Source organism: Melanostigma gelatinosum (assembly GCF_949748355.1).
Source record: "Melanostigma gelatinosum genome assembly, chromosome: 14".
Classification (NCBI taxonomy): Eukaryota; Metazoa; Chordata; class Actinopteri; order Perciformes; family Zoarcidae; genus Melanostigma; species Melanostigma gelatinosum.
In genome coordinates, this window is record NC_136647.1 from 21,291,756 (window position 1) to 21,316,349 (window position 24,594).

At 45.5% G+C, this 24,594-nt stretch overlaps 1 protein-coding gene across 1 annotated transcript in view; it reads left to right on the forward strand.

Moving 5' to 3' along the window:
• The window catches only part of igsf9bb (immunoglobulin superfamily, member 9Bb), a gene marked incomplete at both ends in the record, with an annotated part of 121,076 nt that extends 97,731 nt beyond the window's left edge, over positions 1-23,345 (forward strand). Inside the window, 6 exons of the mRNA XM_079283559.1 lie at positions 216-380; positions 1,694-1,739; positions 4,324-4,410; positions 8,948-10,585; positions 21,705-21,832; positions 23,131-23,345. Coding sequence (XP_079139685.1) covers positions 216-380; positions 1,694-1,739; positions 4,324-4,410; positions 8,948-10,585; positions 21,705-21,832; positions 23,131-23,345 — 2,279 coding nt within the window. The remainder of the gene's footprint in view (positions 1-215; positions 381-1,693; positions 1,740-4,323; positions 4,411-8,947; positions 10,586-21,704; positions 21,833-23,130) is intronic.
• Between the last annotated feature and the right edge of the window lie 1,249 nt (positions 23,346-24,594).

A 24,594-nucleotide genomic window follows, 5' to 3' on the forward strand; every position in this document is an offset into this window, starting at 1 on the left:
TAACATTTGTTTCTTTTACTCTCTTTGCTCGCTCCTCCATTCCACTGTCCATTTCCCTTCTACCTCCAGGCAGGCCACGTCTCTGCCCACACACCATGTCCCAACTGCAAACTCTCACGTCCTTTATTTTGACGGCCTTTTCATTTTGATGCTACACTGTGACTTCCACCAGCTCAGCGTCCCTGACTCTTCCCTCTTCCCCCCTCACCCCACAGACTTCTTCCCTCCTCCGGAGATGGTGGAGGAACGTGGACTGGCGCGGCCTGTGGTGGCTGGCATCGTGGCCACCATCTGTTTCCTGGCAGCAGCTGTCCTGTTCAGTACGATGGCGGCCTGCTTCGTCAACAAGCAGCGCAGGAGGAAGCTTAAGAGGAAAAGAGGTGAGGGAAGAAGTCACGTCATTAATAGCTGTCTCCAATATCACTAAGCCAATGTTTTGGGAACTTTTAAAATATGGCATGAGATGAGAAGATTATTTCATATTGTACAGAATACATTAAAGGAACCGTGTGTAGCATTCAGGAGGATATATTGGCAGAAATGCAATATAATGTTATTACCTATGTTGTCTGAAGTGTATAAATACCTGAAAAGAAGAATTGTTGTGTTTTCGTTGCCTTAGAATGAGCTTTTTATATTTACATAGGGAGTGATGAAGTCTGCCATGTTGCTACAGCAGCCCGGAGTGGACAAACCAAACACTGGCTCTAGATAGGCCCATTTCAGTAGTTCTCCTAGCTTTCAGTTGGTCTGCATCCTCCCCGCCAGATGCACATTCTACACTCTAAAAGATAAAAGAGCCCCGAGAGGCAAGTGAGAAAAATGAATTAAATCAAATGAATTCTGGTAATCCATTTTCTAATTTTGATTTATGTTGTTTTCTGTCCCGTGTGTATGACTGCTGATAAAAAGGTTTTGCCAGGATAATATTTTACTTCCTTAAAAAAAAAAGGAAGTAAACTGTGAAACAGGTGAAAATAAAGTTCTGACAGGATCATTTCTTTTTGTGGGGGTTTAGGACCAGAAATGTAACAATTGAAACAACTTGCTAACACACAATATATGTAGCTTGTGTTCAGACTGCATGGACAAATAAAAAGTCTTTCCTTGAAGAAATCATGACTGCTTTTAGTCCTATTTGAGAACATGGGGCCTAACCTGTACTTCACTGATTCATGTACTTTAACTGTTTCCAGTTCAAACAGCAAGCATCCATTTAATAGTTTGATTCAGAATGTAAGCAACAATAGCTTGATGACACTTCAGAAAGCAGCCATGGATATAGTCACTTATTATTTTTGATGTTTTTTTGTTATAGCCTAATTTGCATTTTTCTATTTTCCTTCCACTCTGTATCAAACCTGCTCCAGGCTCAGCTGCAGCAACACTGATGTCGTCTTTGGGGGAATGGCGTTTCTATAAACCTCATATGTAAATGTCTCAGATCAGTGTTGTTTATCATCAATACCAAAAAAGCCCTCAGTATAAATATGAAGTGCAGGGGCTTTGAGCCCTCCTTAAAACATTTAATTCTGCCCTGAATGTGAAAGCAGTTCATCCGCTCCGTCTCTTACACTGCTTCTGTTCGTTCAGAAATGAGAGATGGAAAACACTGCAGTGATTATCATACAAACTTACTAAAAACATACAGATAAAGCTGATCTTGAATGGCCTCTTTCTGTCTTCTCTCCAGACCCCCCACTCTCCATAACCCACTGCAGAAAAAGCATGGAAACACCGTAAGTAACCCCAACATGACTCACAGCACTACTCACTGCTTCACAGAGCTCTACTGCATCTACTGCAAACCCCATAATCACACAACACACCAGGTAGGATCATACACATCAACGTATCCCGTCTACCCCTAAAGAACTACTTCACATTGTTGCGTCAGTGATGTCGATCCTGCATGTTCCTTGTGTTTATAGAAGAAGAACAAATCATCATGTTGACCCTGAAATCCATCCAACCCACCATCATAGAGGCGCCTCAGGTCCCTCCAGTGACTCTTTTCACAGCTGACATTTTGTTGTATCATAACAGGAGGAGCACACGTGTGACTTCTAACATTAACCAGGGCTCTAGTGAGACGTGCCAGTGTGCTGGAGCCCTGGCACTGGCACACCTAATAAATGGAAAGTTTCCATCATGATGTTACACCTGTATGAGACAAGTGAAAATGTCTCAATGTGTGTCTCAAATGTGTCTCAAAGTCTGATACATCTTCGTCCTCTGTCCCATAGAGATCCATTGTTGTCCACAAACACATCCCAGACAAACACTGTTGCACTGGGTGACATGTTCCTTCACACTGTAGTTTATTTGGACTCCGTAGCGCATACACCTGCTGCCCTAACTACTCAGCAGCTCACCTGGTCCATGGCTGAAAATAGTCCCCATCAAATGCACTATTTACTCCTGTTGTAGTGACGTTTGTTGTTTATTCATCCTTTTAGACAGTATGTAGAATTGAGGTCTTCAGGAGGAACCAGTGGGCTTGAGTCTGAGCACCACAGACAGGGTTGTGGATTCAGAATGTAATGAGAGACAGACACACGATTTGGCTTTTATCGTGTAATTTGACAGTACAGGAGTGAGATTCCCTCACGTGATACAGGATGCCCTGAGTCGCTATAACTATAAATGTTTACTCCTTTTGATTTGTTTGTAAAAAGTCTACTAAAAAAAGGAACTAAAATGCAACAAGGTATCATTATTGTCCTTGGTCTGGACCGGATTAACTACAGGTGTGAAAGCACCTTAAGTGTGTGTTAGAAGGACAAAGAAACCCTCTCAAAGCCCCCGTGTTTAGACCTTAACGATGTCTGACTCTGGCAACACCCAGTGGTAGGAAGAAAAAAAAACAGTCTCAGATCAATTAGTGGAAACAGTTAATATTGTCTGATAGCATTACAAACAGCACCAGTTTTAATCTGGATTGTCTCATTTAAAATCAGAAAACCATTTAAGATGTCTACGCACTAACCCAGTGGTTCTCAAACTGTGGGGCACGGTGGTATTACAGGTGGGGCGCAGGGGGAAATGCAGAATTTTTGTATTAGTAATGAATAAATACATGGCGAAATGCCTGTACTTTCGTGTAAATGTTTACGTTACGTCGCGACGGCCATGATCCTTGGCGACTCACATGTGTGGCTTAGTGTTCCAAATGAAGAGACATTTGGCGGGAACAGAAAAGTAACCGCAAGCGATGCATCCGAGACGAATAGCAAGCAGCCAAGAAGAACATGTGATGAGGCCTCTCTTGCTCTGGGTTTCACAGTGAACGCGGTAGGAGTGAGGAGAGACCAGTCTGTGTTTTATGTCTGAAAACTAGCTGCGGTTAGTATGAAACTTGTTTTGTTTAGTTTTTCACAGGTTGCACTTTATTGTTGTTGCACTTTATTGTTATCTTGAAAAGATGTTCAGTGCAAAACAGGTTAATTGCAGCCAATTGCAACAAGCTATTTTTTGCCAAATTGTAGTTCTTTTTTGCACAGATATAACTTCATTTGCATTGTTCTGACAAAGTGATTGCACATTTTATTTGTTTTTGTCTGATGGAGCAATCTGGTTTACTTAAAAGTGATTGAAATTTTCTTTATTCTATTATTTGAAAAAGCACAGACGGAGGAGTCACAAAATGTTGTTTCAATAAAAATTCAACATGGACCATTTTGTTACAATTTTGTTGTGGCGGTGGGGCATGAACATTTTTCTTCCTCCAAAGTGGGGCGCGACAGAAAAAGTTTGAGAACCACTGCACTAACCTAACACTTGCATATTTCCTGTTTGACTCATCTGTCCGGGGTTGCTGTGCTTGTGTGGATGCTTTGCAAAGTTTTGATGTAAGACAACATGCATAGGCCAATGTTTCCCAACGCCAAGCAACAGAGCGGCACCACAGCGGTGCAGCCGTCATCAGCAGTCACACGTCTCATTCCACCAAATACGCATTCGCTTGAGTTCTCCCTGCGCGCCCCTCTTCTACCGCCTGTGTCTGTGGGGAAAAATGACATTCACCTCGAGAAGACTGAGTATCAGTGGAATAGTGCTCTGGTTATGAGAATGTAGGATTTGGGCCTCAATAACCTAACCCTGCCTTTATCTCCCTCTAGTTGCTCCATGGCAGCCTTTCTCTCTGATCTTCTCCTAATAATGCCTCTTCCCATTCCTCTCCTTTTTTCAACCCACTTAATAATATCAACCTGTTTCCTCTCTTTTTCTGTTGCTGTTTCAAAGATGCCTCTCATTGACGCGCTCCCTCCTAACCTCCATACTCTCCTCACTTCTTACTGTCTGATCTCCCCACCTCTACAGGAGCCCACTTAGCCTCATACCCAGCATTGAACCCTACTGGGAGGGGCTGGACACAGGCAGGTACAAGCCCCGACCCTCCAGTCCTCAGTGAGTGTGCCAACCGCTGTCCCCCTGTTCTTGCACACAGTATACACCCCCCCCCCCCCCCCCCTTTTGCACTTTGGTTCAACCCCCCGGCTCCTCAGAGTCCTGGCCTGGCTGCATGCGTCTGGCCAAATGTACCCACAAAGTCGCCAACAATACCGGTCTGGGTCTTTCATTGATGAAAAGATGAAGCAACTTCATCAGCAGAAGATGTAAAGAATTCTCAGTTCAGCACTGATCATTAGGGATATAAAAGCATGCGGGACAAGATTTAAGAAGACAGGATGACAAAATCAGTTTACTAATATCTCTTAACTTAACACTCATCCCCATTCAGGACAGCAGGAGTAGATCATGGGACATGTCATCTTTCTGGACTTCTGGACACCATACCAGTTACAAAACCTCCAATGGTCATTATAATGTATGTCATTGGCTAAGAGGATCTCACAGCTTTACATCTGGATTATTTAAAGGTCCCACATTGAAAAAAGTTAAAGAGACAGTCGCTAAAACTGAGTGTTTTTAGACCGGTTGAATAAAGGTATATTCAGACAGTATGAGAAACAATGTGTTTTATGAACATTTAAGCATGTAAACATGTTCTAGTAGAAACCGAAAATACATATTTGAACTTAAAAAAGTATATGGCTCCCTCTGAAGGAATAGTTTGACACTTTGGGAAAACCCCTTCTTCTCTTTGGGGTTAAAGCTAAATCAGAATTGATACATCTCTCATGTCTGTACGCTATATGAAGCTGGGACCAGGGGTTGGTTGGCTTAGCTTAGCATAAAGACTGTAAGCAGAGGGAAACCAATGAGGTATAAGATGCTAATTAGTGTACTTTTAGCCTTTGCAGTGAGCCAGGCTAGCTGTTTCTTCCTGCTTCCTGTCTTAATGCTAAGCTAACCTAACCGTCCCCTTGCTCTTGCTTCGTATATACGGACATCGGAGCAGCACTGACGTCTCATCAACTCTAATTCACTTTAACTCACCTGCTCTGAGATCCTGTCAGTGGACTACATACAGTAAACTGGTCATTCTCTGTATGGTAACGGCTCGTTGAAACATCAATGAGAGGCAGATCATGAAATGAAAGTGAAGAAGAAAGTTTTGGTAAATGACATCATGCATATATATATATATATATATATATGCTTTTGTCTGAAAATAATATATACATATTGAGAGACTTTCCAGAGCAATGAAATCATTCCTGAGATGTGCGTTCAACCACAGGGCTTTGCTGTATTTGTTAAAGGAACAGTTTGACGTTATGGGAAATGCGAAGAGTGGCGTTGGTAGGCTGATTTAGTCACCAATGTAGTCTTTATGCTAAGCTAACCAGCTGTAGCCTTATGGTAACCGTACAGATATGAGAGAATCAATCATCTAAAACTATTCCTTGAACATAATCCTTGTTTTCTGCATTGTTCACAGCACTCTATGCGTTGTAGCCGTTCCTACAGTCTGAGCTGTGTGTGCGGCGGGTCCTTTCTCACTCCTTTGAATCCCCGTTTCACCCCCGAGTGACCTGGAACACTTTATTTTTGACACCTTGGAAATGATTCACGTCACCACTATTCCTTTCTCATCCCAGATGCTGTCACAGTCACACTTGTTGTTTCTGCCTGTTAATCTACCTTGTTGCGTTAAATAAATGCCAAGTGTTTGAGTTGTTAATCTGCATTTTTAGCTTCTGTGTAAACTTGTAAAAAACCTTGTCTGTACTCGCTATTTTATCTGATTGAATGAGGATCGAGTTGATTTGAAGGACCTATTTTTCGTGTACAGCATCAGTGGTGATCACACAGTAATTAATGTTCTTTTTGTCGTGAAGCAGCCAGTTTGAAGATAATCAGCTGTGTTTCTTATTGTTACGTGTGCATGAAGGGAAGATTTTGCTCATACAGTAAATAGCCTGCTTCTCATCATTGTGGCCACTATTCGTCTTGGAGTAGTCCGTATTTCTTAGAGAAACATTGACGCAATAGCATCATCAACGTTACAGTTTCTGATTATTGTAACCAATGGGAATGATGGTCAAATCAACAGACATAACAGAAAAGTAACCGTTATGATTGTTACATTGTATGAGCAGCCCATATTATGACAAGCATAGTTGTTGTGATGTATGTGTTTCTGTTACAATATATACATGGGTATAGATTATCACCATAGTTTATGACAACTAGCTATATTTTAGTAGTATCTGTCTCTGTAGCTCAATAAAGCATATTTGCTTTTTCACAGAAACCATATCTGAGTATTTATCTGGTGTAACAGTGTTTTTTCAGTGGCAGCTGCCTTATAAAGACTCTTCTTATATTATAAGCACACGTCTGAGTGATTCCTATGAGGATTGGCTATATGTTTTATCTTCCACGAAATAAAGTAACTGTGGCTTCAAAAACAATCATGGTTTTCATTTACTCCTTCCTATAAGAAGACAGTCATTAACACATAAAAAATGTCTCGCCAACTGAGAAAAGAGTTTCATATCGTGTCCTTTAAAGTGTGGTGTGTACTGGTCATATTCTCAAATACAAATACAAGGTATATCTGTCACCGCTCAACTTAAAGTCGTTGAAGCCACCCAGAAATCTCACCCTCAAAGCCGGCCACAGAAAAAAAGGACAGTTGCAGCAATTGGACTATCTCAGCTGACTTTCATTAGAATGACCTTTGACTTGGTAGTGACACAAGGCCAGTGTCACTCCCAGCTATGGTTGGTTATATTCTCACTCCTCTGCAGATGTCTTGGGTCAAAGCCTCTGCTCCCACACCTGCCGGTCACACCTGCCTGCCATACCAGAGCGTTACATTGCTGTTGATGGCAACTAGTGTTGCTGGAATCAAGTGCAAAGGCCAGCTCTTTTTCCTCTCATGACATCGTCATGGATTCTTACTATTTGGCCCTGGAGTGGTCAAGCAAGCTGTAACTCCCAAGCTTGACTCCAGACAGTACTGCAGTTAACATGCTAGCCATCCTGACATATTCACCGTGAGCATCATGTAGTGCACGTGGCATAAAGGGAGTTTTCTTCCCAGCTCTGAAACAGCAAGGGGTCGTAGAAATGCTTACATATTTATTGAAACATGTATGCCACACACTGAAATACACCTAGATTTTGTAGGTATTGTTGAAAGAAAAGTATTGTTCATCTTCAACTTTAATTTGAGAGTGTTTATATCCTTATGTATCCCTGTAAATGTTTAGCATTGTCCAAAAGGTATGGGAACTATGTATGAAAAGGCTGCAAGTCTTAGTATGAATGTGAACACCCATATAGGATTAAAACACCATTTTCTGTAAATGTGTTGGTGATGGGTTCCTAAGTCTGAACACTGGTTATTTCACTCGGGGGTTTTAATATTTCCATTTTTTCTCTGTGCTATGCACACTAGTTTGAAATGAGCGGGGATGCAAAAAATGTGATGTCACATTCTTCCAGACAGTTGGTGCTTTGTTTGTTCACTGTCAGTCAAATGTAATCTAACCACACTCACACAGAAGCAGTTTGACTGTTAAATTCTCTATTATAATGGCAAAATATTTTTTTACTTTATGTTGCTTTTTTAGTCATGGATATTTAATATTGTAATGGAATATTTTAGATTTGAAGCTACCCATTCCAAAGCTTTAAAGCTGAAAAACAGTTATTTTTTTATAACGTCATTATTTAATTTCAAATAAAGTACACAGCCAAAACAAATGAAACGGTGTCACTGTCCAAATACACTTCAGATAGCTAGAGTGAAAGGCACTGTGTGTGTACCAACAAAGCAGTTTCTTGTTCTCATTTTCCTTTTTTTAATGGAATTGCCCGAAATTTATATAATGTATGTTGGAGATTGCCACTGGTCCATTTAGTGTGTGGTTTTCCCTCATTGTGTGCACCTTCCTGACTACTTGACAAATAAAACAATGACCTTGTGTCACCAAACGTCTGCATCTACAGTCACTTGAACCTCACTGTTCAAGCGAAGTATCTGTCCACGGTGAGGCATAGCAGCACATAATGTCTTTTTGTGACTGTTGAATGAAAAGTTGAGATGATGCAGAAGCACATACACATGAATTCCCGGCTGTCAGGCAAAATTCATAACATTTAGTATCAAGAGAAAAGTTGAGACTGCTATTGAAGGAGTCATAGTTCTTCTCAAGTTCCCATTGGTCACTCCATGTTTATGTTCAGTACAGTGGAGGGTTGTTATATCCCTATCAACTTGTGAAGATGTTGCAAACAGCACACAAATTGAAAATTAGCAGGCAACATATTTTGCAGGACATCTTTGTTCACTCATGACTTCAAAAAGGTGTTTTGAAGTAGAAGTCATAATCTTCTCAATGGAGTGCAGCCATCATTGATGTTATTGATTAAACCTGTGCTTTTATATCTCGTCTTCTTGTGTAAGGTGTGTTGTCATTTTAGTTTTATTGTAGCTGGATCCGTTTTCAGCACCTTCACTGAAGCTTTGCACAGAGTACTGGCTTCGTGAATATTTAAAGATTTACTTCTGTATTCTTTTCTGTAGGTCATCATCAGGAAAGGTGAGCCCAGAGAGCATTCGTTCAAAGGCATCCCTGTCAGAATCATCTGAAGATAGTCATGACCAGCGTGGGATGAAACCACCCCCAAGTCCGGGGAAGAGGGAGGAGTTGTCTTTATACAAGAAGACCAAAAGAGCAATAACAAGCAAGAAATACGGCATCTCCAAGCATGAAGCTGAAGCAACAACACCAATTGAACTCATCTGCCGAGGCCCAGATGGACGCTTTGTCATAGATCCCACTGACCCAGAAATGTCTGTTAAGCCCCGGCGAATTGAGGGCTTCCCCTTTGTGGAAGAATCAGACCTCTATCCTGAATTCCGGCAGTCAGACGAAGAGAATGACGATCCCAGGCCTCTGCCTCCAATTATGGCACCACTCCGGCCTCACCAGATTTCTCCGATCTCCAGTCAGGAATCCTACCTGCAACCTCCAGCCTACAGCCCTCGTTTCCAGAGGCCCTTCGAAGGTATGACCATCATGGAGAGCAGTCGGCTCCAGGCCACTGGGCAGATCCGAGGTTCTCTCCACCACAGAGCTTTCTATGGCTACCTAGGCCACCCTGGGGATCATGATCCCCCACCTCCTTTTTACATGCCTGATACTAGCCCTCTCAGCTCAGTCATGTCCTCCCCTCCATACCTTGCTGAAGGTCCTTTCGGCCACCCCATGATTCCTGAAGAAATGGGGGAGGGTGATTTCCCACAATATGCTGTCCCTGGTTTCCCACTTCCTCTGACACTCACCTCTTCCTCTCGTTCCCCGGAGATTTGGCAGGGACTGGATTTCACCTTTGCAAGTCTGGAGGGGCCCCAGTTTATTTTTCCGCCCCATCACTCTTTGCATCTCCGCCACGACTCACCCTATCCTCCTCCACCTCATGTTCTTCCCCTAAGTGCTTTCCAGCCCTCCTCCCTTCCAATGCCTACTTACCCAGCTGTCCTGCCACTGCAGGCCCCAAAGAGCCGCTCAAGCAAGTCTCCCAGCAAGGCCAGGCCTCGTGGCTCCCCAGCCAAGCATTTTGCTATGCAAGAGGCACATTTAGGGCAGCTAAGACACACAAGCCACGGTATGGGTGTGCCGGTTTTGCCTTACACCGATCCAATGGCCCATATTATCCCTAGCCAATTCAGTAGCTTGGACACACGATGGTTTGAAACCACCCCTCGTTTCAGTCCAAGACAGGCTCGTAGGATGGATTATGGCATGCATCAGGTGGTTCTCCAGCCCTCCCGACTCTCACCCCTCACCCAAAGCCCCCTTAGTTCTCACGAGGGCTCCCCAGAGATTGTAGTACGTCCCAGGCCACGTCCCAGCATTGTCCAACCTCACATACCCCCAGAGATGTCTGAGATTACCCTCCTCCCTCCTTCCACAGCCAGCTTCTCAAGGAGATCTACCCCCTCCTCCTCACCTGCCCAAGGCCAGGGTAGCAGGAGAGCAAGTCCCAGCTACCGTTCCCACATGGCCTTTGCCACCTCTGCAACCAGCTACCCAGCTTCCCAGTCCCCATCACCCCCCATGGAAAGCAGCAACCTATTTGGGCAGATGCCATCTCAAAGGAGGACTGAGGAGGGGATCCTTCCATCTGAGCCCTCTCCACCCCAGTTGTCAGCTTCAGGGTAGGTGCATTAGGCATGCAGAGAGGGATACCATTTGAGTCATCTGCCCCAACCCATAATGCTTTGATGTATGAAGTTGCTCTGACATTTTGGTTAGTGACAGTGCTGTCTAATATCGATCAATCTTTAAATCATCTCTGTGGCAAATTAGTTTTGTTTTTTTATAGATGCTTTTTTCCATTTGTTAACACTTTCATGTGAAAAATGAAAACCGTATGGTTGAAGGAAACCATTTAGTTGAGATGATTCATTTGATGAGCTCTGGAAGTTCAGTTTAGTTTCAGTTTGGTCAATGCTGCTTTTCATGTCAGACATCAAGTTAGAGGTATTCACCCATTCAATCTGTGAAGCATTGTCTTAAAATGATCACCTTGAAAAGTACATTGCATTTTCCAGTGAAACAAAAAAGTATAAACTGTGAAACAAATTATTTGTTGAATTGACAAGACAATGCATTTGCTTCACAGATTACATTTCAGACCTTTTGGGGCTACACTCCATCCGGATGAAAAACATGTATTTTGCTTGGCACAAGCCCCTAAAGGCCTGGGAATTTGCAGACATCACCACAGGATCCCTGTTTTCCCATCTGTATCATGTGTTACCCTGCTTTCACCTAACAGGAGGAATTCTATAATATTCATCCAATTGATTCCCCAGACAAAGCAAACACCCATTTTTATGTCTAGCTCCAAGCCTTTGAAGATGCCTTTATCATGCAGAGGGATGCTTAAAGAAGAGTTCATCTTGGCAGGCCCTGCGGCTCATCCTCGGCCTTAGTAACCTGACTGCATGACCAATCCTCCCTTACCCTCCAACCTCTCCGATTTTCTCCTACCCTACTTCTCCTTCCCTTTCTGTAACCCTCCTCTCCCCAACCCCTTTAATTGCCCCAAGGACACCCCCAGGTCTGACTACCAAGGAAAGGTTGTTGGGCAAAGTGTGTCACAGGGCCTGTCCGCTTCTCATGTACTGCAATGTCTCCATCATTATGAATTAGGCGCAGTATGGTGGTTCTTGATGGCTCCTGGAGTCTTACCTGCTTTGTTTTTGATTGATCTCAGCTATCTGGGCAGCGTTGTTGTGACCAGGTCCTCTACACCACAATAGGTAAGGGTTGGATCCATGTCTGAAAGGGGGGGGTTAGCAGGTGGGACTTTTTTTGATCACCTCGTCCTTTAAAGGGGAATACAAGCCGCTGAGTCTTTGTTTGATTTGTTCCTTCCTTCAGTCAACACGTGTAGTTCATTTCAGTTCTTTCCTTTTTCCTTTTTCTTAAAGTGGCTATGCATTTTAAGTAGGTCTTCAGTACATTATGCATTCTGTTATGCATATGCCATCAGTTCGCCAATAAATTAGATCGGTTGTATCACCAACATGATTTCATGCTTGAGTGGTTTGCTAACTGACCACGTTCACGGATAACTCTACCACAGGTCTACACATGAGTACAACAATAGTGCTCTTAACCACCTCAAACTATTTCAATATTTATTGTTCATTGTTATTTATTCATTGCTTACTTTGCTATTCTGAAAATTGGTTCAGCAAATGTCACAAGGGAATATAATACATTTCATTATAGTATTTGGTGCAAAAGCCTAAAAACACATCTGTGCAAAGCCACACTGGACTACATTCCAGTTCACTAGTTAAAAGCTTTTATTTTCTGAGCCTTTAGTCTAGAGATAAAACCACACTGAAGTTGTCATGGGTTCATCAGCCACGAGTTAAATGATTGTCTATGCAGACAGAAGCCTCTGAAAATTACTAAGTTTTGATTTATCGATTGATTTTCCCAAATTAGACCAATTCCCTCAAGTAGTCGGCAATAATTGAGTCGTAAGATTGGTGTTTACCTCAGTCCACATTGAATCCATGCAAAAGAAACAACTCTTCAGCAAACATGACGTCATCAATATTCCAACGTCATTGTAAGATATCCTCACAAAGGAGAACTCCTTCTGTTCCACTCCCATCCTGGCTCATAACGCCAAATAAACATCGAACAAAAAGTTCGGAAATTAGTGTTTGGTAGATTATTTCTCTGTTGTAACAATGCTTCTTGGCAATGAATTTTATAATGTTGGAAAGCCTGTTTATTTACCTTTTAAACGTTGACACATTTGTAAGGAACATGCATTTGTGGGATGAGCAGCACAGCTGAGTATGTGGGTTGCGCCCATTAAAAATTTGCCAAAGCTTCTCTGCCAATGCCAAACAGCTTATTCTGCCATCGACTCCTGTTTGGTGGATTGGATGATTGAAGTCTACCAGTAACAAGTTCACCAGCTTAGGCCCCCACCTCGGCCGGAGCGAGCCTTCGTCGGTTGTTTGGAGTGTTGAGGAATGGTTGATGGAGATTTGGCCTGATGCGGTTTGGGGGAGGCTTAGCTGAGGATCCACTGCGCCTCCCGGGCCTTGCAGAACCCCCAAAATAAGCCTGTGCGCTGGTCGGCAAGATCAAGTGAGGATTTGTGGGTTTAAAGACGGCGTTGGATATGGCCGAACCGATGTTGGACGGGTGTCTGGAGGAGGACTGAACTTCTGGCATAGGAAACGAGAAAGCCATGGCATTGCGGTGGCCCAGACGTGAGCTGCATCGAGGACGCGCCCTTGGCAGACGGGTGTCGCAGCGTCATTTGATGATTGGGTAACCGACTGCTAGGTTGTCAGGAGTTTAAGGGATGGACTTGCTCGGCCATCCGCGGCCCCACGTGATGACTGTGGCTGCTATTGGTGAGATTTCATAGCATGAGGGGAAACGACATGGCATCTGCTTGCCAGATCCGAGCTGGTCTACGGCAAACGTCGTCTGTCGTGAAAACCCCCCAAAAGACGGTAGAGGGAGCAGCATCGTTGTTGGCCAATTGTGTGGGTTCATCGCTGGAAGTGGGCGGGGTGGGGGCACTGGCATCCCGGTGCCAGGGTCCCGGCTACGGCAAGTTGCTGGAAGTAGGAGGTGGTAGCACTGGCATCCCGGTGCCAGATGTCCCGGTTATGGTCACTTGCTGTGTTTACTGAAAGTAGGCGGCGGGGGGCACTGGCATCCTGCGTTCCGTTGTTGCTTTGCGTTCCGTGCTTGCGTCGTTCCGTTGCTGCGTTCCGTTGTTGCTTGATGTGATCCGTTGCGTGGCTGCGTCATTGCGTCGTTCTGTTGCTGCGTTCCGTTGTTGCTTGATGCATTGCTGCGTCGTTGCTTGCTGCGTCGTTACGTTGCTGCGGTCCGTTGCACTGCGTTGCTGCATCCCGTTGTTGCTTGCTGCGTCATTGCGTTGCTGCGTTACGTTGCTGGGGTACGTTGTTGCGCTGCATTGCTGCGTTCCGTCGTTGCGTGACTGCGTGTTTGCTTGCTGCGATGCGTGGCTGCGATGCGTCGTTACGTGGCGTGGCTACTGCGTTCCGGCGTTGCTGCGTTCCGTTCCGGCGTTGCTGCGTTTAGTTCCGGCGTTGCTGCATTCCGTTCCAGCGTTGCTGTGTTCCGTTCCGGCGTTGCTGCGCTACGTTCCGTGGCTGCGTCGTTCCGTGGCTGCGTCGTTCCGTGGCTGCGTTGTTGCGTTCCATGCTGCGTTGCGTTGTTGCGATTCGTTGTAGCGTTCAGTGGCTGCGGTGTTGCATTGCTGCGTTTGGTGGCTGCGTGGCTGCGATGCGTAGATGTGATGCGTGGCTGCTGCATTCTGCCGTTGCTGCGTTCCGTTCCGGCGTTGCTGCGTTCCGTTCCATTCTGGCGTTGCTGCGTTACGTTGCATGGCTGAGTCGTTCCGTGGCTGCGTTGCTGCTTGCTGTGGTCCGTTGCTGCGTTGTTGCGTTGCTGCGATTCGTTGCTGCGTTCAGTGGCTGTGTGGCTGTGTTCCGTGGCTGCGTTGCTACGTTCCGTTGCTGCGTTCCGTTCCTGTTGCTGCGTCCCGTTGCCTGCTGCGTTCAGTTGCTGCGTTGTTGCATGGCTGCGTTCGGTTGCTGCGGTCAGTGGCTGCAATGCGTGGATGCGATGCGTGGCTGCTGCATTCTGGCGTTGCGTAGCATGGCTGAGTCGTTGCGTGGCTGCGTCGTTGCATTCCGTGGCTGCATTTCGTTGTTGCTCACTGTGATCCGTTGCTGCGTTGCTGCGATTCATTGTTGCTTGCTGCGGTTCGTTGTTGCTTGCTGCGTTCAGTGGTTGCGTTGTTGCGTTCAGTGGCTGCGTTGTTGCGTTGCTGCGATTCGTTGTTGCGTTGCTGCGATTCGTTATTGCTTGCTGTGGTTCGTTGTTGCTTGCTGCGTTCAGTGGTTGCGTTGTTGCGTTCAGTGGTTGCGTTGTTGCGTTCAGTGGTTGCGTTCTTGCGTTCCGTGGCTGCGTGTTGCACTTAGAGAGGGGGAAAGCTTAGAGAGGGGGACAGAGGCAAGAAGACCTGGCAACCCGGTGCCAGGAATTTGCGTAGTAGGAAAAGCGGGATAGGGGGGGGGGACGGAGGAGAGGGAACCTGGCAACCCGGTGCCAGGAATCTGCCTACTGGGAAGAGTATGCGTAGTAGGAAAAGCGGGATAGGGGAGGGGGACAGAGGAGAGGGAACCTGGCAACCCGGCGCCAGGAATCTGCAGAGCATGCGTAGTAGGAAAAGCGGGATGGGGGAGGGGGATGGGGAGAGGGAACCTGGCAACCCGGTGCCTGGGTACGGGCAGAAGAAGGGTGGTGTAAGAGAACAGTGAAGGGACAGCTTAGAAAGGGGGACGGAGGAAGGAAGACCTGGCAACCCGGTGCCGACAGCTTAGAGGGGGGGACAGCTTAGAAAGGGGGACAGAGGAAAGAAGACCTGGCAACCCGGTGCCGACAGCTTAGAGGGGGGGACAGCTTAGAAAGGGGGACAGAGGAAAGAAGACCTGGTAACCCGGTGCCTGGGTATAGGCAGAAGAAGGGTGGTGTAGGGGAACGGTGAAGGGACAGACGGGTGAATCCGGCCAAAAGGTGGGATGGAATGCTGTGGAAATGGAAGGGAGGAAGATAGAGTCGGCGTCTCTTGCCGCTTTGGAGAGTTGAGTTTGCCTGAGGTGGTGGAGGGGGATGAGAGGTGACGCGCTGCGACCTGGCATCCCGGAACTTTGTGGGTTGGGGGCGGCGTTTCGGGGTGCGTGGTGGCGTCGCGGTCGCTGGCGTCACGCCGGTGTGTTTGGATGTAGGTACGTTTGTGTTTGTTTGTTTTTCCTAACATGACTTTGGGAAAGTTGTGAGGAGTTGGCACGGTTTGCTTTGTTGTTTCGATGCTCTTAGCAGGCGGACTGTGGTCCAGTTGGAGATATCAGCTGGTGCGTCTTCGATGGGGGACCTGGCTGGAGCGTGGAGGGGTGGCGGCGTCTTTGAGCGCTGCGTGCCGGGTAGCCAGAGTCGTCGGAGCTGGGTCTGGAGCGAGCGAAGAAGGAGAGAGCTGGATTTACGTTTCCGTTGTCTGCGTCTGGAGGTAGCGGGTCTTCCTCTGCCACCGAGATGTGAGTTAAAGGAGGACGGCCGTGAGTCCGACTCTTCTAGCTGGTCGGCGAGGTGGAGATCGCGGGTTTGGCTGCCCGGACCCTCTCGATGGTGGTTGGCAGCGTCCTCTGCGTGGTGTTCCGGTTGCGAGTGCAGAAAACGCGAGTGTGCCGAGGCTTAGAGTGGGTAGGTAGTTATAGGAGTGTGGCCGGAAGTGGGCGAGTGGCTGAGGTGTGGTCCTGCTCCTGAAATTCAGCTAAGTTTTATCTCCAAGAAGAAATAAGACATATTGGCAATTTTACAATTTATTCATTTAAACAGGAGCCTCAGTAGCGTGTGGAAGAACCAAACACAGCCACAACAGCCTGGCACCTCCTCATGCTGGTCACCAGCCTGCTCACACACTGCTGTGGGATGGCATTCCACTCCTCAAGCAGGATTTGTCGCAAGTCAGCCAACGTGGTTGTGTTGGTCACTCTGGCACGAACAGCTGATCCCACAATTGTTCACTTGGGTTGAGGTCAGGACTGCTGACAGGACATTCTATTCTCTCTACTCCCAAATTCTGGAGGTAGTCTCTGATAAACCGCTCTGTGGGGGCGAGCGTTGTCATCTTAGAGCAGGGATTCCCAAAGTGGGAACTCTAGGGGGTGCGCGAGAGGAAAAGTGTAATGGCGGTCTGATGGTGTAATAATATTAAATATAAAAAAAAAATGTAATTTTTATTTAAAAACTGTCAGGTGGGACATCTGAAGCTATCAGTCGTAAAAGAGGAGAGGGACAGAGAGAGAGAGAGGAATCGGAGGCGAGGGGAACGGAGAGGTGCGTTATTGGGGAGAGACCGGGAGAAGAAATCGAGCCAGAGTCAGAGGAAGGTGAGACGGCGCAGACTGGGAAAAAAAGAGGAAATATGATGAAAAGTATCTGTGTCTGGGCTTCACTTGGATTGGCAACGCAGATTCCCCAAAGCCACAGTGCGTGGTGTGCAGTGAGGTTCTGGCTAACAGTCTGAAGCTCTTATTTACGTCGCCACCTGAACACCAAGCATGCCAGTGCAAGTCAAAAGCCCCTTACATTGTTTATATCGAAATTGGAGGAGTTACAAAACAGCCAAAAACAACTGGAGTCTCATTCATGTGTTGGGTCTATAAATGACGCACTACGCCTACGGGCTTCATATCTGGTTACAGAATAGCGAGAAAGGGGCTACCGCACACAATCACTGAAGACGTGAGCTTGCCAGCTGCCAGAGAGATGGTGGAATGTATGATTGGGGAGAAAGAAGCAAAAAAGTTGGACATGATCCCGGTGTCCAACAACACTGTGTCGCGCCGCATCGATGCTTTGTCCGAAGACATCCTGGCTGCATTAGTCGCTCATTAATTGTAAATTAAGTGTGATAATCTGCCTCTGAGCCTGTGCGTGTGTGCTCGCATCCGTATTGCTCTTTAAAAGTGACGCCTTGTGTCACTGAAAGTTATTGAAACTTTGTTGCAGTGTTTCAGGGCGTTTTCACACCTTCAGTTTGTTTGCTTTGTTGCAGTTGCTCCTTTGTTCGGTTTGTGTTCACACTGCAACATTTAACAGCGGACTAAATCTTGTAAACAAATGCCACGCGCGAGCAAACTGTTCTCTCATTGGTCCGATTCTTATGCGGCTATGAAGGCTTAAAAGGCTCTGTTGCTTCTTTTTTTTTTTTTTTATTAAGGGGGGGGGGGGGTGCGCGAACCCGGTCGGGATGTAGAAGGGGGTGCGCGGCCTAAAAAGTTTGGGAACCGCTGTCTTAGAGGATGGAGTTCGGTCCCAGACTGGAGAAATGGGATTGCCACTGGTTGCAGAATATCATCTCGATATCTCTCTGCATTGAGATTGCCTCCAATGAAGACAAGCCTCGTTTTTCCAGTGATGGTGATGCCGCCCCACACCATCACACTGCGTCCACCAAAAGTTGTTACTCTATCGGTCCAGCAATCAGCATAGCGTTCTCCCCGTCTTCTCCACACTTTGACCCTACGATCCAACTTCCTTAGACAGAATCTGGACTCATCGCTGAACATAACGCTCCTCCACATGTTCAGGTTCCAGTGCAGGTGTTGCCGACACCAGCGCAAACGGGCCTGACGGTCAATAGCAACAGCAGAATAAGCTGTTTGGCATTGGCAGAGATTTGGCAAATTTTTCATGGGTGCAACCCACATACTCAGCTGTGCTGCTCATCTCAGAAATGCATGTTCCTTACAAATGGGGCACTGTTTAAAAGGTAAATAAACAGGCTTTCCAACGGTATAAAATTATTTGCCAAGAAGCATAGTTACAACAGAGAAATAATCTACCAAACACTAATTTACGAACTTTTTGTTCGATGTTTATAAGACCTGGGTTATATGTCCCCATTTTTCACTTCGCCAAGAAAGAACAGAACGCATTGCTAACCGCTAATCTTGGGGCAATGTCTTTTGCTACCAAATGCATGGTCAAAGCCCGGCAAACAGACAAAGAAATTGCACATGACAAGAATACAGTCAGTCCCTCTTCCTCCCTTTGGCCCAGTGGTAATCCATTTCCTCTATTTGGCCATCTTCCTCAGAAAGGCATCAATTGCTGCTCGATCCTGTCCAATTTCTTATATGTTAATGCTGCTTCGGGTGCAGCTCTAGGCTAGCCTTCTTAACAGACTCCCGCACTACTACAAGACCCATCTGATTGCCGAGGAGATTGTCAAGGATTACCACACTTCTTACCAGGATGTCTCTGGTGTTTACTATCAACTGTGATAGACAGTGTGCACTACATACTGTAGGACGGACACCTTTGATGCTCAACATGCCATTCCTCCAACTCACTATTCTAACATCCAGCAAGATGTGAATCTGACATCCAGCTGCTCCAAGTAATCCTTGTCCTTCTTCCGAGTCTGAAGATGAGCCTCGTAGGGATTTGGAGGGCCAATCACATCTGTTCCTTGGCCCCTGGCCAGAGGCCAGCAAAGAATAGCCCCCAGGCCCACACACTGCATGTGTGAGCAGCGCGTGTGCGTTGGGTATTCTCTTGCTTTTTTATTTTCGTGCCCATGTTGACGGGTTCGAGCAGCCTCACTGCATGCATGCGCCTGTCTTCTAGAGATTTTAGGTCTTGCATATTTTTTTCCGCGTGCTGCGCGCGCTTTACAGCGAAACTATAGTGACATTTATCATCAAATTATTTTGACAGTGTATTGGCATCATACCAGCAGCATTACTACAGTTTCAAAGTCTATATCTGTAGAACATGTCCCAGACACGAGGGAGAAAAATTGCACAGCCTTCGGGAGCAATTTGGCATTCAGTATCTTGCCCAAGTACACTTTGACACAAGGAGTGCGGGGACGACCCTCTCCACCTATGAGCAACACCCCCTCACCTGTCTGTGTGGACACCACATGTGTGAGAGAGGCAGCCATCATGCGCTGCTCACACAGGCAGCGTGGCCCGGTGTAATGCTAGTAATAAAGGGCGCTATACCACTAATTACTTCCTTTGTTGAAACAAATAACCAATAGTGAAGTCAATAAAATGGCTACTTACATATTCACAGAACTGGAGTTACATCCAGGTAATGTTGATTTCACATTATAAAAAGCAAATGTGCTGTTCTCAGCAGGTATGATCAACAATTTATGTTGGTGTCCTGTGTCTTTCTGTACTGTATAGATTATTACAAGGTGTGGCATACTGTGTATTTAAGGGTGGTCTACGTGGACGTCCACGTTGACGTCCTTTATTGTTAAATGATCACGTTCCAAAAACGCTCTTAGCATTCTCCTCAAGCGTGACACATTCTTCCATTTATATATTTCTACAGATGCTTGTATTGTATGTGACCGATTGAAAATATTTTGGACCCCAATCTCCAAAACATATTTTGTAAGATTGACGTTATGACGTCAACTTGAGCTGTGTCCGCTGGGATCCATCCTTCATTGCTCCTTTGTTTTGCATTAACAATGAAGCAGAAATGCTGTTGCATGTTCCTGGATGATAGCTTAGCATGTGTACAGTTCTCATCGTACAAGTTACGAGAAGTGAAACAAATATCCCAGCTTTCCTCAGAAATGCACCAGATTGTTAGCAGGTTTTGAACAGCAACAGAGCAATATAGCAGGAGCCACGAGCAGCACTTCCATCTCTATCTAGCCCCAGTAACTAAATGCAGATTCCTGGTGGACACATGGCCTTAGTCCCCTGTATAAAGCATCTGTATAGTGCAACAATCAAACCATCTACTGTAAGTATACAATTGCACTTTTACGTTTGGACTGCAGGACAGTTCTCACTCTCATGTGAAGCAAAGAGTCCTGCCAAAACAGCATATGCACTTCTTTTTATCCTAAGGAACAAACATTCTGCCAAGGGCTTGCAGACGGGGACACACACACGGGGGGCTTGAGGACCCCCTTATGTGTGAGTGAACTTCCCAAGTGCTTTTGAATGTATTCCCCTTTAAAGTCGTGTTCCATGTGCAAACTGCCATGCATGCCATCGCTAAATATTGCTCCTCCGTTTGAAAAAAAGAAGAAAAAAAGAAACAATTCTATGGATAAATTCTTGTTACATTTGTTGTCCTAGTGCTTCGCTTTTCTTTGGCTTATTTTTCATTATGTGACTGTTCCCGAGTAGTCATTTTCCCCTCCCGCCATCTCTCCCCCTGTCAGCATGGTGAAGCCCATTGTAGACAGTATCCATGTCTATGAATACATATTGATGATGCTTTGTTGCTCAGCTGTGATTCTCCCCCTCTACTAACGACCTTCGGTTTCTCTCTGCAGCCACGGTGGGAAGACGGCCTCTCTGTAATGCTAATTGTTTTCTGTGCCTTGGGAGAAGCGAGTGTGTGTTTGTGGCAGAGATCTATGGGCTGCAGAGTCATATCAGTGCCTCCATGAATGGGAAGGAGGTCTGTGCAGTCATGATCAGCTGAGAAATATACACTGAACGCCGAGGAAACATTTGTTCTGTTATTTTCAGAGAGGATAGATTCATCTTTATTAAACAATGAAACAATCTGCAAACCTACTATTAATTCAAACTCTTGCTTACATTTTGTTCAAAGAATTATTTTTCTTTCATTTTTTGAAGAATTTTCCTCTGAAACAAACAGCGCAAGTGTTTCTTAATATGTTGTATCTTCTCAAAATGTTCTCACTGTTCGGATCTGCACCGTGAGGTCAACAGATGGTTTCAGGGCTCATGTAATACTTTGCTTTCCTTTAGATAAAGATTGTTTGGATCAATTTGAGCAAAATATCTTAGATGTCCCTGAAGGGCAGTGAAATTTCAAGGTGCATAATTCGATATACCATCTGGATTTATTAACCTATATTGTGAAACACAATCATCTTTGAGCTGAACATAACTGTTAGTAAATCCAGATGACGTACAAGGTTTTGGCAATAGTAGAATTAATTGCACTGTTCTTCAAACCTTTATGGAGAAAACTTCTGTTAGTCCAGAGAACAGCTCTCTCGGTGTCTCATATTGATCCTTTGGCAATGTGCTGCACCTCTTTGCTTCGCACGAGCCGTGCTGTTCTGAGATCATGTGGGTTTCTGGCTCCGTTGCACTCCGTAGTGCAGAAACACCGTCCACTGACTATGTTTGGCCCGGAGTTACCCGTTCTCCCCTCTCTCTGCTCTTCATCCAGAAAACGTCGAGGTGCGCCGAGTGCCCTTTCGGGGTCTGAGAGGATTGATGCACTGAGATACCAACGTATTAAAAAGGCCAAGAAGATGATGATGAACAACAATAACTCCAAGTCCAGAAAGAAAGCAGGTGTGAACCCTGTTCCTCTCACCTTTTAACGCAGTGATACTTTTTTTATGTCATGATGAGCACAGGTAAAAAATCTTCTTTTGCTTTCAGAAGATGCTTTTGTGTGTTTTTTGTGACCTACGAAGGATTTTTTTATTATTTTTTATTTTGTATGGGTCAGACGAATTAGAAGCAAAGCTCTTCCTTTGACTCAATTGGGGGGTCCGTACTGATTTGGCATGTGATATTGTAAAAACATCTCTCATCACTGGTTGACTCCAGGGAGATGAAGAAGAGTTTGGTTGGATGGTTAGTATGTCCAGCATCAAAAGTGAGCTGCAGTCAATGAGCCTGTGCAGCCCACTCCACAGAGCCCTCAATCACCGCCCCCGCTGCTGCACTTCTTTATTTAAAGTAAAGTAAATCGGATGAACGGTTCTTGAGATTTGCAGAGCCATCCAAACAAAAACACACAAGACAGGTTCTGCAGTTCCCGGGGTCTGACAAAGGGAACCCATAGATGGGTTTACACTGGGGATGTTAGTCACTAGTCACTTTACTCATTTGTAGTCCTTCGTTTAGGTCTATTCAAAGATTTGTAGCCACTGACTATGTAGTTTGTTCCCTTTTTTTCTAAGCTATGTGAACACATCGCTGTTCAAATGCAATAGTGTGTACAGCAGTGGGTGCTTCTCAAAGTCAAGGATGCTTGGTCGGACGGGTCCTTCCACGTCGTGTCCTACGGAGGCGAGGCAAGACTCCTTCCTTGTATTGGGACAGCACATAACGGTGTGCGTCACTGAAAAGACTCTGTCTGCTACTAGGGGATGGAATCCCCCACTGGCGATTATACAGCTATTACACGACTTATTGTTTAGTGAGATCAACAACATTGTCATTACATTTGCTTCTGACCAACATACAGTATGTGTGTTACTGGCTAGCGACCGCCGGCCGGTTGTAGAGCTTCTCAACTCCAAAAACATTGGAGCAAATTTTTTGAATTGGAAGTTATCAAATGGATATCTCTTTGGGCTCAGCCAGGCTAGCTGTCCCCCTGCATCCAAACATGGGAGATACAACAGAGATTGTACACTCAACTCTCGCCATCATCTGTTTGCAGCCTTATGTCATGTACTCTTTAGTTGCAATAGATATTGATGTAGAATACATGATCATTTCACACAACATGGTATAATTAAGGCAGGAAACGACGACTCCGGTCATGTCAGTGGGATTAATGTGCAGAATTGCCTGTAAATATTGGCACCATGAGTTCCAGTGGCCATGACCCTGCCTGTCATCTCCCCCTCCTCCAGGTGTCACCACCTCTCAGACCCAGCAGGCCTACACCTCTCAGGTACTCCAGCCCGAAGAAGCTCTCTACCTCCACAAGAAGAAGAAGCGGCCCATCCTCCACGACCCATACACTCGCTTTTCCGCTCTACTGTACCGCCGCCCACCCCGGGAGGACCAGAAGGCTATTCTGGCCAGCATGGACAACATAGACCTGGACCACGCAACGCTCCTCTGAAAGCCCCTTGAGGACAAGGTCACAATCATGCAATTCGCCCTCATTCCAAAAGTAACACGAGCAACATACCAGATGGTAAAAACAAACAAGATGTTTGCAATGCATCGTCTATAAACGGAGGGAGCATTACATTTCAGCATTCACGTTTAGTACATCCTATAGCTACAGGCCTTGGTCTGTTCAATCTGCACTAGCAAGCATTCTGCCAGGTCAAGATCAATCAAGATACCCACAAAAAAAGAACAGATTAATGATTGTGTCTGAAATGCTGCTCCAAACTTACTGAGAGTAACACAGCAGACACAGCTCTGAAAGAAGTTCTGATCGTGTGTACTGCTACTGATTGGGATGTCAAAATGCACAAAGATCTGTGTGCTAAAATCCAGTAGCATTCCCTTTAAAAATAAAGAAATGTGTCTAGGCTAGACGATAACAATCTAAACGACAGCTGCCACCATTTTCCAAAGTTTTACTCCAGTGCAAAAAGCTGAATTCAAAAAGAGGCAATACGTTTTCCCCGTTTTTCAAACCAACCCAAACCAGTTTCCCCTTGCCAGTGTTACCGTTTTAATTTTAAAAGGCTTCTCCAGACTTAGATCCCCCCCCCCAAAATATATATATATATATATCCCGGTCTCCGTTTACAGCACCTTCCACCGGATCCTGTCCGCCAGCATCGTCTCCTATCTGCCGAGAAACTCGCCTCACAAACGTGGACGTTCTCACTTCCTACCAAGTATACCTCAGAGCACAGGACACGAGACCACACAACCACAGGATCAGCCAGCAGAACAAACTAGCCTTTTACCATCTCTTTAGTCATCTTTGTGTTCCACTCGCTTCCCTTATATTGACACGTTCAACTTCTCACACACTTGTAATGAACCACGAACGCGGCGATTCAATTACTTTCAGTAACAGAGTTAGTACGGGAACCAGATATAGCAGATGTATCTGGTTCCTATCGCGCTCTAAATAAAGTCACCTAATTGCTCCAATGAGCTGCTCCGTCTTTCGCTCCTCATATATCATATAACGGTTTGCACTGGAGCAAAATCTTCTCCATGTTACTTCCATGTGTGTGTCTGCTTCTTTACGTCGCCAGTTCTTCTACTTTAGGTAGTGTAGAGGGTTCAGAAGGAACTATAGTTATGCCAAAAACACTTCAATTAAAAAATAAAAATAAACAACCATACATAGTGGAGGGTAAGATTGTGTGCCATAGTGTATTATAGTGTTGTCTTCATAC